General features: G+C 34.5%; 1 protein-coding gene across 1 annotated transcript; it reads left to right on the top strand.

Moving 5' to 3' along the window:
• The first annotated feature begins 150 nt into the window (after positions 1-150).
• On the top strand, positions 151-11,295 carry vax1 (ventral anterior homeobox 1). The gene is made up of 3 exons (XM_006630457.3): positions 151-1,348; positions 4,503-4,690; positions 8,810-11,295. The coding sequence occupies exons 1-3, from the start codon at positions 1,132-1,134 to the stop codon at positions 9,332-9,334; spliced, it is 930 nt and encodes a 309-aa protein (XP_006630520.1). The 5' UTR covers positions 151-1,131; the 3' UTR covers positions 9,335-11,295.
• Positions 11,296-16,090: the final 4,795 nt, after the last annotated feature.

Here is a 16,090-nt window from a genome sequence, read left to right as displayed (position 1 = left end):
GGCTGGAGCATGTTCCTTGCACAAGGCCGTTTGCTTGAATTGAATCATTGTAGCCTAATCAATGGTCTTATTGGATTACTGGTCACTGCTGTTCCCGAAGATATTGTTGCGCTGACAATGAAATAACTAAGGGTGGGTGGGTTGGGAGGGGGGGCACCTTTTCTCTCTTTTTTGTATTTTGTAGATCTTTAGTTAAGATTTTCCGCACTGCCTGTTTCTTGCGGATATATATGAAAAGAAGGCTTGCTTTTAATTACCAGATCCTCAGGGTGGCTCAGAGGGCTGCTGTAGAGAAGCAGGAGCAGGAACAGCTCAGGAAAACTTTAACATGGCTGATACTGCTGGAGCTGTTTTGTGAATCGCAGGAGGCTTTCACTACTGCATATCCATCTAAAGGGGGTCCCGTGTTTTTGTCTCTTCTTCTATCTTCTCTCGTGCTCTCGCCCTCCTGATAATGCACCATACTGGAGTGCTCTCAGGTACGCGGCACTGATTTGGCGACGGACACAGTAAGGCGATTAAAGTTTGTGAAACAGCAATGAATAACTTAAGAAAGTTGAAATTGGCTGGTAATGTGTCTGGGATTGTAGGATGAAGTGTCTTGGAAGTTTTCTGGAAGTCTTACTCGGTGATTGTGTCTTGCAGGCTGCAACCAAGACCAATCATTTCACTTTATTCTCCGGCTAAATTCTGCCTGACTGGGGACGGAGCGCACAAACCCTCCATTAAGACCTGATATATTATCCAAACAATTTAGTGTATTCATGAGGTAACGCAAATGTGGAGGCTGCAAAATTACCGTAATCAATTGAAACAGCAAGCGTGCGTCCGTCTGTGTGTCTGATTATTTGGAGATCACCTAACAACTAGATGTGTATGTAATAAGGCAGGGGCATTAAATCACTGTTGAGTTGTACTGGTAAGTCTATGATCATTGGGCAAGTGAGGCTGGACAACCATAATAGGGCTGCCAAACGGATGAAGCAAACATCTCCCCTTGCATTAGGTAGTCGACTTTGTACCTAAGAGGTGCTGTTTTAAAAAAAAGAAAGAAACACGAGGACAATATAACGTGCAATATTCCCCATTATATCTTTTTTTCCAAACAACGCGTACGAGGGGCAAAGCAGCATGGATGTCAGATACAATCAAGATACCGAGACTGGAATCGTGCTGAAGAACGGACTTAAGGAAGCGAAAGAGAGCAAGGATTCTCAAGGAAATCTTTCCAAATCATTTTTGAAGGATCAGCAGGAGACCTTCTCAGCTTCTGGGACATCAGAAAACTGTGAAAAAAACAGAGCTAACTCGGCAGACCCAGACTACTGCAGGAGAATCCTAGTCAGAGGTGAGAGGCTCTCCTAACTGCTTCCGAGAATACTACAGCACGGTTTTTCTGTTTTTTGTTCCTCTTTGAAATGTACTTTGAAGACTTTCCTTTGTAATACTACAAATTCCATGTCTGTGTAAAAATATGAATTTTAGCATACTCAGATCATTAAAATACTTGCTCACGTAGTATTTAACATGGAAATAAATGAGCATATAATACCGAGTTTTTTTACTATGAAGCTAAATTCTCGTTATCTTTTAAAGTTCTCAGCTTTTTTAAATTTGAAGTTTCAGATTTCTTATAGAGCTTATATAAAACATTAATAATATACGAGTAAAACTTATTTGTAGTGTCCTGTTCTCTTTTCTTCCAGGGTATTTTATGGATTACATAGATGCTGTAATTTTTGTGAACCACAAATTCATTAAAAGATAGCTCTTTGATTTTAGTTTAGATATAAGTAGAAAATAAAGGGTGTTTAATGGAGTTTCTCAAACGAAGCTCACTTTGAGTGCTGTTTTAGACTGCCAGGAGGCTTCTGATGTAATGTGTTAACATTTAAAGCAACAGTCTTACAATAATCATTCTCTATTGTTGTGTAATATTCTATAATTAGAGCGCACAGTATAGTAGAGCAAAGGAGGCATAAAATAAAAAAGGTAAATGTGCCATGTCAAAAAGAATACAATCGTACTGTTAAGAGCAGAACAAATTCCGTGTAGTTTTCCAATAGTAGCCCTAAGAAATCTAATTTTATTCTAGATCTGGAAAGGATATGCAAATCTCTGATTTCCAGAACAAATCAACACATCAAGAAACGTGTAATTAATTATATATATATTTGTTTTTCTTTTTGTGTTAACTGAACTTACCTTCTTGAAATGCATTCATTCATGATAATTTCCTTAATTAAAGACAGTATCTCAAATTAACCCTTATTGTTCAATAGATAAGCAAGACTTTTTGGAAATAAGATTAATACCTTTTTTTTTAAGAAATGTTTTCACATTGACATAGTAGAAGAGAAATAGGAGAATAGTTGAGCTTTGAAAGGAGGTACAATTTTTTCTTTTATAAAATAAATTATTATTGAAATCTCTGAAATTATTGAAATTAAATTCTTTAATGCAGAGGGTTGTCTATGTATCGAAAATATTGACATTACTATTTGGAATTCTTGCACATAAATACAACTGGGTTTGCTTAAATGGGAATATAACTAAAGTCACAAGAGTACAAGTTTTATTAGAAGTTCAAATATTTTAATACAAGCATTTTTAAAAGTATTTTTAATACTACTTTAGTGTACTGTTCAGACTTTCATGTTGTGTAATGCTTTTTAAAATAAATGAGTACACAGATCTTAAACAGAAGTAATGGTCTGGGCATTGACAGTCATAAAATATGCCAGGTAACCTTCTGATGGCTTTGCTATCTTGCTTCAAGAATGATAGTGAGGTAAATAAACATGCTTGGTTTATATAGTGTGCTTACATACTTAATTTACTATGGCCATTAGAAAGAGGCGATCACATGATAAAAAGCAGATTAACTAGGTTCCTTGCTCAGCATTTCTAGAATTTTGTATGGCTAGTTTCAATTGTTTGTCACGTCAATAAATAATACATTAATGGCATTTTTATGTAACAATTAATTAAAGATTTCATTTTTCTTTCCCTTTTGTTTAAAAAGGGAAGTCTTGTGAAGTTTTTTTGTCCTTAAGACAAAGTAATACAGAATAGACACAGTTATACATTGAATGAATGAAAATGTCATATTTGCACTGCACATTTTGAAATTTTATGTCTCTTTATTGTTAATTGTAAAAATGTAATCATTGCAACAAATATTGAGCGAAGTGTAAAATAGCTACAAAGTTCTTCGAGAATATTATTAATGTGATGTGCTTCTAGAAGTAATTTTTTGCACAGAAGAAACTTGAGAAATATTCATAAAACCTTTTTGCAGTCAAAATTAAGGATCATCCACTTATTCATATTAAATAAAAAAGTACTACAGAATGTTTTTCTTTGAAGGTAGAAAAATCGAGTGATTATTTTATTCATTTTAGTGTCATTAATATTTAATTTTCACACTTTATTAATCAATCACCTTATATAAATGATAAATAGCACTTAAAGGTATTTCACACTTGGTTGTTTATTACTTTTATTAAATATTTAATAAAAGCCTGTATTGCAACCTTCTGAAAGATACTTTGCAATGTAATCAAATTGGCATAAATCTTTAATTTATATTTAATTATTTTTGTGTTATATATACTGTAGATGTGTGCACACTTTTAAAAAAAAGTTTGACTTCCACTTCAGACTGTGTCTTTGTAGTCTGAAGTACATAGCTGAAAGCTGTTTATTTAATCCATCACTATACTGATTCTTCTCCAAGGCATTAAAATGGAACTTTCAGCAAATATTGCTGAAGGTCTTTATGGAATCTGTGTAAAATACAATAAATTATTATATCTTCGTTAATCCTTTCTACCTGAAGAGGGCAGAAGCTTAGGCATTGTTCTTTTTTTACCAAAAATACAGTGGTATTCTATTTCATCTGATTTTTTAAGAAGTAACAGTTATTTACAGTATGTTAATTAAATTATTTTCTAAGTGTAGAGATGCATAGAGGTGACAAGAAATTACACCACAATTTTTCCACATTTGTTAGTGGTCCAGGGGAATATAAAAGGTGTCATTCCAAAATGCAGTGTCGTATGTGTTTCATTTGAAAGCCTGGATTTATGGCCGTGGCCAGCTTTCCACAAACTGTGGATACTCAAATAAAATAATCAACAAGAATTCAACAAAGACTCAACAAATCTGTTCATCTCCTTTGCAAAGTACAATAATCCATTCTGGCTTTGACTACCTAAAGCAATACGTCTATCATTTGTTGAATTGTGATGTCATGTATCATTTATTTCCCCAAAATCAGAAATTCTGTTGCAAAAAAGAATCCTCCAAACATTTCTATTATTACATTTTCTGGTGAGAAGTGGCTGTGGCCTCGCACATAAAATGACTAGCTGTGCTGTTTATTTTGAGGAAACTATTGTGGTCCCCAAATAACATTTTGAGTTCACTCTTAAAATGACACCCCAGTAAGGGCTCCACGCCTGACAGGCACACTGATCCTTACTGCCCTTCTTTTCTAGATGCCAAAGGGTCCATCAGAGAGATCATTTTGCCAAAGGGTCTGGACTTAGACCGGCCCAAACGCACCAGAACGTCTTTCACTGCCGAGCAGCTGTATAGGCTGGAAATGGAGTTCCAGCGGTGTCAGTACGTTGTTGGACGGGAGCGCACTGAGCTGGCCCGGCAGCTCAATCTCTCTGAAACTCAGGTAACGATCGGCATTCTTCACTTTATTTCATAATAACATGGGGACAAAGGAAAAAAAAAGAGCTCCTCTCAGAATGAACTGTCTATGATATTCTTTCCAAGCCACTCTCTTGAATGTAAGGAATTCCCCATGTTTTTTTTTGTCCTTGTCGTGTTAGGATTAATCCAATATGGGCAAATTTAATCAAAACACTAGAGAAGAACAATACATTTGTGAAACGCTGACAAATTACCCCAACGGTTAATCCGAAGAATTCAAGGTTTGAGTATCTGTGAAGGCAGGAGTGCTTAACAAAAGTGCTGACGCCCAAGATGCATTTTTATAAATTTTCTGAGCGAAAATATTTTGAGAGAATTAGAAACATGAGCTGCATGTCTGATGCTGAAATTGGCAGTTTCAATCAATTGTAATGCAAGGGAAGGTTCGCAGGAATTACTTCATTTCAGCCTTCCAAGGTTTGCTTATTGGTTCCTGCATTTGTTTGAGTATTTTTTTTCTGATTTTTCTCATCTCAGTTTTTAGAATGCGCCATTGTATTCTTGTCACAACGATTGCTGTCTACAGAGCAGGAAGACAATCGATGTAGGATGCCATTGCTGCTGTATTATCAGCTGTCTTCCCTCCTTTTAAAAACTGACTGACGGGGTTCGATTATGTTTCGGTGAAATACCAGCATTTAAAATGGCTACAATTATTAAAATACGTGTTTTTAAATTCAAAACGCACAAAATGTGCCTTTTCAGTACCATATGTATTTGGTCTATATCAATGTATTTATGGAATATCTCTAACCTTATACTGTAAGCGGCGATTGTTTTCTCTAACATTCACATTCTGGGTGTGTACCCTATGAATATTTAGAAAAGGCACGAACAATTAGTGACCTATTTCTTTAATAGGAGAATGCAAGATATTATTACCGTCATATGCAGATTATTTGTATATATATTTAAATGATCACCTAAACCATAATAATAATAAAAATAATAATAAAATAATAAAAATATTATTTTCCAAATCATAGAATTTTTAAATGTTATAAAGTGCTCCTAGCATTGCTCTCACATTATGAGCTGCCAGCTGCAATTCTTAGCTTTAGGGTAGAAATCTCTAGCCAAAATGAAAAAGTTGATATACAGTAGCATGGATGCATTATTCAGTTGAATAAAGGTCAATCTATGTCTGTTGTACTATACCACATTTCCAGCAGTGATAGTGCCTCTTCATTCATCCTAATTCTTTGCTGTGTGTTATCAGTGAGTACAACCTTTCTTCACTTCTTGGGAAGCTGCTCCATCTTTGCGACATTATGATCACATGCCGTTAACGGTCCCATTTATATTTTTATTAGTTTACTTTACTGTGTTCCCCCTTTCATTCTTACACGGATGTTGCTTTCATTGTGTGCACATAAATTTGGCCTTCTGAATGTGATGTCACTATGGGACATTTATTAATGTTTAAATTTTATGGTGATGTTGGAAAGGCAAAACTAAATACAAATTGAAAGGGTTTAAAGCTCATCTAAATTTCTAACTGAAATCCAGTGAAGTGCTTCAGACAATACAGTCCTTTTATGAAAACAAGGTCTTCAGCTATCAGAATAATGTGAGGATTTCACTTTTAGGAGTTTTGATTCTTTTATAGTTAACCCCTTGCTAAATATCTGTAGATGAACCACCATCATTTCAAATACCAGATTATGCATTCTTCAACAACAAATAATTTAAGACAGAAGGTAATATCTGTAATTTTTCCCCAAAACTGCTATGTGCACTGTTTTGGTAAAAATAAATGCACTCTTCATTGTTGAATTCTAGAAATAATCCACTCAAAACTGAAATGAAGTGGCTGCAAAGTGCAGTAATTTAGTTTATTTCCAAGGAAATCACATTTCTCTCCTGCAGGGAGAAAATAGCACAATGAGATTTTGTGTAGAAACTTTGTTAACTCAACCATTTATTGTTTTTCTTAAGATATTTTGCATTTTTAGATCACTGAAGCGCTGTTTAGCCACACACAGATCTATTTCAAAAATTATTTTTTAATAGAAAATAATATATCAACAGTCTATTAAGAATAAATGTTTATGATGTTTAGGAAATTATCTACACTTAGTTAAACACAAGATGAACTGAAAATTCAACAGATATATGTGCAGCATTGAGTATTCCTCTTAAAATCTGAGTGGTATAAATAAAGAAATGCATAAATGCAGATAAATACATTTTAAAAGTGTATTTACAAAAGATGTCTTCAAAGATGTGCTGCAAAACAATGATCACTTTCGATTTGTTCTGCTTGTTTATAGATAGCTTGGGAAAGGGCAACAACTTGCGGAAACAACTTGCAACAACTTCATTGTAGTGCTCACAAAAGATGTCATTAGAAACTCAATTTATGTTTACAGAAGAAGAAATGTAAATAGCGAGCCTTGTCAATGGATTAATTTATTGGATTATGGTTTATGTAAATGTGATTGAGCTATGCAGCCAGGTAGCATAACGGTGCTTGATTATTATTGTGCTTCATCTACTCACATTATTTGCAGATTGAAAACAATCAGGTTTGATTGTGTAAAGAGGGACATGTGGTGTAACACATAAAATTAATCTGTGGACCATTTACAACTGTTGAAAGAGAAACAGGTTGAAATGGAAAAATAAACAAATTTAAGTATTTCAGTTTTTGTTTCTTATTAATTTAGATTTAAATTCATTTATACATTGATGTCTGCATAATTACAGGTGGATTTGGAAGTGACTGTATTAAGATGTTGTTTGGTGTTTTTTTTACGTTATAGTGTGAAGCCTTTGTTTTAGTGTTCTCTATTTCTTAAATCCAGCCATTCACTACATGAGAGTTTTTTTTTCATATATTGTTTACCAATTGTTTTAAAATAATAATTAAAATACCTATTCAAATGTTCAAAATGAAACAGAAAAGTTGATTTAATTTAACTGAAAAAAAATGCATTACTGTATACAGTATATAGTTCAAATAAATGACTTACTAGCTGAGTTAAACTTGTAATTTTCAGAACAAGGATCCATTTGTAAATATATTAAAGCACAGTTTTTTTATTTTTATGGAACTTTAAATGTCTTTTTCTCTGAATGACTGATTTTCTTAGATATACATTTGTATGTTTTTATACTTTGAAGTAAATATAATTTAAACAATAAAATAATAATAAAGACTGATGCCAGTTTAAATGTAATTACATTTTGTTTCTGGAAACATGTAACTTTCAGGAGGAATAAATGGTTGTTAAGGGATGTAAAATATTTTTGTACAAAAAAATATGGAAGTATTATTGGAATGCCTTATTTTAAAAGATTCATTTAGTATTTTATGTGTTTATCAAACTGTTTGTTTTCTTACTTAAGCTGGCATGTATTTTGTTTTGCTGTCTTTAGATAAAGTGTGTGGACTTTCAATAACACTAACATTCTGCACAGCTGTGACTTTCAAAGAGGAGCTGTTCAGTCCCGAATTGCTAAATTTCAGTTCTGTACAACCAAGTCTTGATTTTACAATTCTGTGCAAAACAAAGTATTGTTGCGAATACTTTGTTTTCTTGGAATTGATATAAAAATAATACCTTTGTTACTAAAATGTGAGATGGGAGATGTCCCAAAAAGTTTAGATGACCTACTGTACAATAAGTATTCTTTTCTTTAACTTTCCAGAATCTTTGAATGGCTTTACTGTTACTTTACTGTGTTGGCTTTTGCCAGTATTTTATGAAGAAAACCTCCTCCTTCTGATGGTTGAACATTTCAGCTTACGGTTCATTTCTGTGTCTTTTTGTACTGGGCCGTGTGTAGAGTGACCAGTGAAAGCACGTGCTCGTCTGGGCTGATCAAAGCCTTATCCACCAGAAAGCTGCTTCACGCGTACCCTGCGCAGCAGAGACAGAAAAAAAATCTCAATGATGAAAGAAAAAACACAGGTCTCCTTGCACAGCTGTGTTTTTAACTTTTCTTTACAAGAAGGCATGTGAGAGATCGGGGGAGTGGGGAGAGGAGGGTACCGGGAGGAGAGAGTGTCGTGTTATTTATGTTTCACAAAGTGTATTTAAAGATGTTTTTTTTTTTCCTGTTTGCTTTGATAAAGGTAAAGGTTTGGTTCCAAAACCGGAGAACAAAGCAGAAGAAGGACCAGGGCAAGGACTCCGAATTGAGGTCTGTGGTCTCTGAGACAGCCGCCACATGCAGTGTGCTGAGATTACTGGAGCAGGGGCGCCTTCTTACTCCTCCAGGCATACCTGGACTCCTGCCTCACTGCACTAGCTCAACGCTGGGGTCTGCACTTAGAGGCCCTACTATGGGCATTGCCAACAATGGTACCAGCACCACTGGCTCAGGGACAGCAGGCAGCTCACCTTTGCCAGCGGTGACCACCTCAGGGGCTGCAACTGGGCTGCAAGGCTCCCAGCCCACCCATGGGCTCTTCAGCTTCCCCATGCCATCTCTCCTGGGGTCAGTGGCTACCCGGATTTCCTCCAATCCCCTCTCTATGGCCAGCTCCCTGGCAGGAAACTTACAGGAACTGTCAGCCAGGTACCTGAGCTCTTCTGCTTTCGAACCCTACTCCCGAACCAACAGTAAGGAAACGATGGACAAAAAAGTGCTGGAATGATCTTTTACTGCTGTTTGTTCTTTGCCTATTCCTCCTCTGTTCCTTGTTGTCGTTGTCCTTGCTATTGACAAACTCAGCTGCACACAAATGCCTCTCGGAAGAAGGCACACTCGCGTTTATCCTGAAAATGAACACGAGTTTTCAGAATTCGGCGCTCCAAAGCAAAATTTACTCTGCTGTTTTCTGCAAGTATGGAAAAGGTCACATCTAGTAAGACAAGGAGTAGGTATATTTCTATTCTATTCACACTTTTTGAAAATTATGCATAGTTTTTAAAAGCAGATCAAATTTTGCATTGAAGCTTTGAAAATCATCATTATAGTGTTTTGTTTTCACACCATAATGGTATGCTGCTGATAAAGTAACACTATGTGCTGAACATTTGAGTGGCAAGGCTTGCATCTTTAACAAGAGTTTTTTTTAAAGAAAATGTACACCACAAATGAATCTGGGAGTAGCAGGTTGTCAGGCATGAGTGCTTGTAAAATAATCGCACTGGTCTACAGGGTACAGTCATGAACTCTGCTCAGAAATTCAAGTTCTTGTGTGAACTTACAACGAAAGGGCACTAGGGCTCCTTTTCAGGGGCTGACATCTGAGATTAGTAAACCTATGAGAATTCGTTCAGGCTTGTTATAAAACGGCTTGTTCCACTGAAAAGCATTTTTTTTTCTTAAAGCTTTTTTTTTTCCAGGGTAGAAGGGTAGACACTACATGGAGCAATTGCAATTCCAGATGAGCAGGCTTCATCTAATCTGAGCAGGATAATATAAAAGTACAGTCATTATGTTGTTGCTTTTTTCAATGAAAACAAATTATCTACAAATTTAAAAAGATAATATAATCATGCTAGTAAAAATCATTAGGTAGTTGTTCATGGTTTTGTGATGGATCTCCCGATATAACTTTTAAAGTCTAAATTATGTGACATTTTACCTCTGAAGATGCAGTGTTTCATGTTTATGTCTTTGGTTTATAAATTAGCAGTATAGTTCTCATTGTCATGTAGAAGTAGCATTTTAAAAACTTGAAAAATCCCCTTTAACACTTAAAAGCACGAGGAGAGTGGGAAATTGACAAGTATTCAAAATTTACATCTATTTTACTTCTGCAAGCTGCTCACCAGTTTGATATCCTAAACATACTCACTTGACTTTTGTATAATCCTTCTATAATATGTAAATCGTAAACTGGACCAGATAGACAGAAGGATGAGAGTGGTACAATTAAATGATTGTTGTATAAAGTGAAAGAAAAGTTGTAAGAAGAAACTTGCTATTTTATTGTAAATTATTCACGTTTGTAATTAATAGATTATTAGTATATTGGGGAAATAATGAAGGAATGAATGTAAAAGGTGAATCATTAATCAAATGAAGCTCTTGGTGCTGTCTGTGTTAAATATATTGAACATTGTGATAATGTGGTGCGAGTCTGAATATATATATTATATATACCTAAAACAAACAGGTGTGTTTTTGTGTGTGTGTTTAACATCAAGCCAGTCACACTCCAGGAGACGTGTGAAACGGCGGAGGAATGCTATTGCACTGTTTTCAATTGTACTCGTAACATAACTAAGACAAATAACAGTTCTGATACATTCTCTCAAAAATCAACCAGTATAAAACATATTTTCTGAAAGTCATACAAGCAAATGATCCTCTGTCATTTTCTATGGAGCTTTTATTCAATAGGATGTTTCAGATAAAGATGATGATGCTTGGTAAAGGGAAAAATAATGAATAAAATACACAATTCTAACAGTATCAGATGGTAAAAAAAAGCTGAAAGTATTGTGAAGTAAAGGGAAACACAATGTTATTGTTGTATGGTATTATTGTGAGAGCAGGCTTAAAAATTGCATTGCTAGAGAGGCTTGTTACTTCTCTAAATGCGTTGTAAAGTAGAAGACTAAAACTTAATTTACTGAATAATAAATTAATCAGTGATGACAGAAAACATAAAAACTCTATAAATAATATTTTCCACAAATAAAAACATATATTAAGAACAGTCATAAGATGTATTACCTGAAACAATGAGATATAGGTAAGCTAAACAGGTCACATAAATTGATAGTACAGTATGTCAACTTTTGGTCCTTATCACTCGGTGGTACTTTGGGAATTAAAGTATTTGACACACCCAGCCTACTGCACCACTGCATTCTTAAACTAGTATGTATATATAATGTTAATTATACCGTATAAAATTCAATAAAATCATCTGACATCCATGCTTATTCATTGACAATATTTTATATACGTTACAGTAACATTTCAATAGCACTTTTGTTTTTATACTAAAAAAATAACTGTGCCATTATCACTACTTTGAAATTAGCTTGGCACCTTTTTGTCTTACAATGTGCCACAAGTGCATTGTTAAAATATTTTACCTTCAGTTTGATAATTCTGGACTTATAAAAAAAAATCTACAGTACTTTTAACCTTATGCATTTAGACAACAATTTTCTTTTTCTCTGGAAAAAATATATTTTCTTATTATTGTCCTACCTGTGTTGATAATATTGTTGCATAATGTAGGGATCATATATGATACTTTAAGGAAGATGTAGGTTAAAACAATTAAATAATGATAAATGCACATTTACACAATTTAATTATTTATTTAAATACAACTTTTAAAAATACACAAACCAAAAATGACTGGGTTTTATTTTACACTTCAAGTATAAATGTACATTTACCTTGTCTTAAATTCTTTGATAAGAACTGTTATCAATTTTTTATTCAGTCTTTTGAAAAAAAGTATCTGTCTGGGATTGTGCATTTTGTTGGTGTTCAGTATTTTGTTGCAAGAATTCTATGTATAAAATACGGTATATGTAAGTCAAAAACTACAAAGAAATGTGTGATTACTGTTCTATAGAAGTGGATAAAATAGACATATAACCTTACTCCTGCAGTCATACTCCACAGCTCAATGAAACACAAAATCACACAGCAAAACGGGAAGTGGCAATCCTCACAAAATCATTTTCAAAGAGGAGAACTTTGGTGTGGGATTTTGAAATCAATGTTCAAAAGGTGAGAAATTGAATTTTATTGAAAATGTGTTTTTGTGGGGACTTCAAATGTTTTCATTTAGGGTGTGTTCCTGTTATGTGATAAAGAAGAAGAAAAACATCAGAGATTGTCTGAGTCATCCTTTCTCAAATTTCAGGAGTAGATGGGCTTAGTAGTAAGGCGATCACCTGTGTAAGAGTTTCCTCTGTTATTAAAACTATGGCAATGGAACATGAAAACTTACAGCACCACAGCAGAGGACATCTTGCACAGCATGCCAAAGCTTTGCCGTCTCTGTCTTGAAAAACACTTGGAGCTTTTCAATTGTTATATTTTCTATGGCGCAAGGAATCCCACTAGGGGCGATGAAAAGAAATGTGTTTAGTTGTCCTTACTGGAAAAAAAAAACACTTGTGCAAGGAACGAACCATTTCTGTAAAGCAGTTGTACTGGTCACGAAGCTAGGAAAAGTACTTACTGCAAGAAAAACGATTTCTGGACATATTCATATATTTTTCTTAAAATTAAATTTTTATTATTTTCACAAAAGCGTGGTGCGAATGGAAATAGTAAAACCCTCTTGAGTTTGAGAATTTTTCCCTTCTCCATGGTCGTGTTTTTTACAAAATGAGAAACGAACGGAGAGTGTTGTACTGGTGTGAAAGTTTGATGATATAGACTTGGCTTTGATTAATTCATCTAGTGTTTGTTTCTTGAATTCTAGAAAAAAAATATCAGAACTATTGGGTGGATAGCTAATATGTTCATTTGTTTTATTCATTAAACTTATTCATAAAGATATCGATCAGGTAAGTTGTGTATATTAGAATTTAAGCAACATATATTTCAAGATTTGAGACCACAATTCATCACTCTGTCAAAACAATTAGGGTTACTAATTTTGACAAAATAAAGCTCGTTTTAAAACATAGTCCTTTATATAAATACAGCCCAAAATATTGTGTGTTTGTTCAAACTTTGAAGTTAACACTTAAGAGATTAATTTATTTGTGCCTCTTGATTTTAACATAATAGAGCTTTCTTTATCGACTACATCTACCATTTGTTATTATATTTGAAAAACTAAGACAATAATATCCACCCACTATCAGGGAGCTGGCTTTTCCCTGTCAAGGGCCATGGTACCTGGGAAGCAGAGGGCACAAGGCAGAACTATACCCTGGCCAGGATGCCAGTGTGTTGTAGGGCACACACAATCACACAGGAAAAATTTAAAGTCAAGAAAATAACACATATGAAAATATTAAGTATTGGAAACAGCAAAGGAAAGTACTGGAAACAACAACAGAAATCATTTCAATCAGACCTGAGAACATCTGTTGCATTTATTTTCCTTCTTGCTTGTTTCCAGGAAGGGAAACTACCACTGCATCATGTGCGAAAGTCTGTTGTAAAATGTCAAGATCTCAACCAGTTTTACATATTTGCACTTCCCTGATTTGTTTGTGCTCTTTCTTGTTTTGGGCTAAATTGATTTGTTTCCATTATGCACTACATTTGCAATTAACTTTGAGAAGTATTTTCAAAAGCTGTTTTAATGGAAGCTATTCTTCATACCAAATAATTACGGGAGGGGAAAACCAAGAGAAAATAAGGCAGAAGACTCGTAATAGACCATTGTAAGAACATGAATCTACAGATGAAACTCACCTCTAAATGTTAGCTGAAGATGTTAGTGCTTTTTTGAATCATGTTTATAATGGAACTTTTAAATATACATTTTTAAAAAGAGACTTAATGGTCAGGCTTTTGACATTCTCCTCATTATAATTCTCCACATTGATTAACACTTGCAATACAAGTGTTGAGATATTCTTGTCAAATAAGTATCTTGATAAGGTTTAGTTGAACTAAATAAAAGCACGAAAATAAATTATTTACTACAAAAATTCATGTGTAAATAATGCAGTTTACCTAAAATTGCACATTGTTCCTTGGGACTTTGATTCCATTTTGGTTTTCTTGCATTCTGTACAATTTCAAGTCTCACACAGCTAATATTACCCTGTTTCCGAGACCCCTGAACAATAACCTGCAGATCTGCTGGCTTTTAGATGTAAAGCTTGGCCAAACAGAAGACTTGCATAACGTGACACAACAATTCATAACCATACCTAATCATCAGTCCTTTTCTGGAACTGGTTTGTACATTGAAGAATATTAATGGGCTTTGTTAATGTGAAGATATTTCCCTGTTAAGTGTACCAGCAGAGCTGCATTAGACTCAGAATGAATAACGTATGGTTCTTTTAACCCTTTAAGACTAATGTTTGCATTAAAATTTTGATCCATCCTCCAACTGCAAACAAGGTATTTCTTTATGCACATTTCCACTGGTGATTCGATGGAATCTTTTGGAAAAAATGGCTGCTACCAGGTACTGGGTGTGTAATTTCTAATCCACTGACTAGTAGATGGGTCATTTTTTAACGTTCCAATATTTACTCTGTCTATTGTGCATTTTACTATGACACTGATTCTAAGTACAGAATGTCAATGTATCTTCTGCTGCTGAGTGCCAACAAAAATGGTGATGGTGTGTTTCAAGATGTTATAATGAATAGCTGTTAGTAAAAATAAACACTTGCCAGTACATTTTGCATACCACTATTAAAGAGAAACTAAAGCTTTTTATTCTTTTTTTTAAATCAAAATGTAAAATTAAGTTAATACCCTTTGCGGACAGCTGTGAATTATCTTTGCACACAATGATTCAAGACCAAACCATTGGTTTTACCACAAAGCTCTCTCACATGGCTTATGGATTCATAGAAACTAATTAAAAATAAGGGCGTCTTCAAAAATGTCTTCTATCAACTCTCCCCAGCAGGTGTTAAAATGACTTGTAGATTCTGTATTTCATATCCATCTGCATTTCAGAGGGAAAAAAATAACTCTGTGTGTTTATAGCTGACAGTAAAATATAAAATTGAAACAAAAGGCAGATATTTTTACACCAAGGGTTTCCCTTCTCCTGCTGGTGAGAACTCTTCAGTTGAATTAATTTGCTATTTTTGCATGGAGTCTGAAACATTTGGATTGACTCTCTAGGGAGAAGATAACAGGCTCTGCTGGCTGCCTAACTGTGGCAGGACTGGGCACTCAAGCCTGTAGTGCATTTTTGCTGCTGCGATTAAATTGGAGAGCTAATATGTAAGGGGTTCAAAACCATTTCTAGTCCATCACTCCATTGCTATTGTACTAAATGTTCTGTACTGTGTGAGACAGGATAGCTGGAACTGAAGAGAGAAAACAGCAATAAGCTGCTTTTTAACACACAATTTGTCCATTTGTAGCATTTTACCTGTCAATCAACCTAATTGATAATGCACTCCATAGGAAGTGAATGCCTTCCGTGGTTTAGATTTGGCTTCACTGTCCTAAGGTCTCTTTCTAGTTGTCATTTATCTCTAGGCCAGCCAAGGTCATAAAAATGACTGCAGTGTAATTGTGGGAATAAAATGACTATGGTCTGGGCATGGAATTGTGATTGTGTCAATACCCTTTGCTGATGAATATTAACAGGACCCCTGGCAATACTACGATGGATAAATAGAAGGGTAAGGAAATGTGTAAAGACACTATTGTTAGTGTCATTAGTATAAGCACTATTGGTATTGTCATTAGTAATAGTTGAAAACAACATACTAGTATGAAATCTCTCATATGTTATCTGCAAATATTAATATCTTTCTGGGTTATA

Source organism: Lepisosteus oculatus, chromosome 4 (genome assembly GCF_040954835.1).
Source record: "Lepisosteus oculatus isolate fLepOcu1 chromosome 4, fLepOcu1.hap2, whole genome shotgun sequence".
In the NCBI taxonomy this organism is placed as follows: domain Eukaryota; kingdom Metazoa; phylum Chordata; class Actinopteri; order Semionotiformes; family Lepisosteidae; genus Lepisosteus; species Lepisosteus oculatus.
This window is presented reverse-complemented; position numbering and strand designations above follow the sequence as displayed.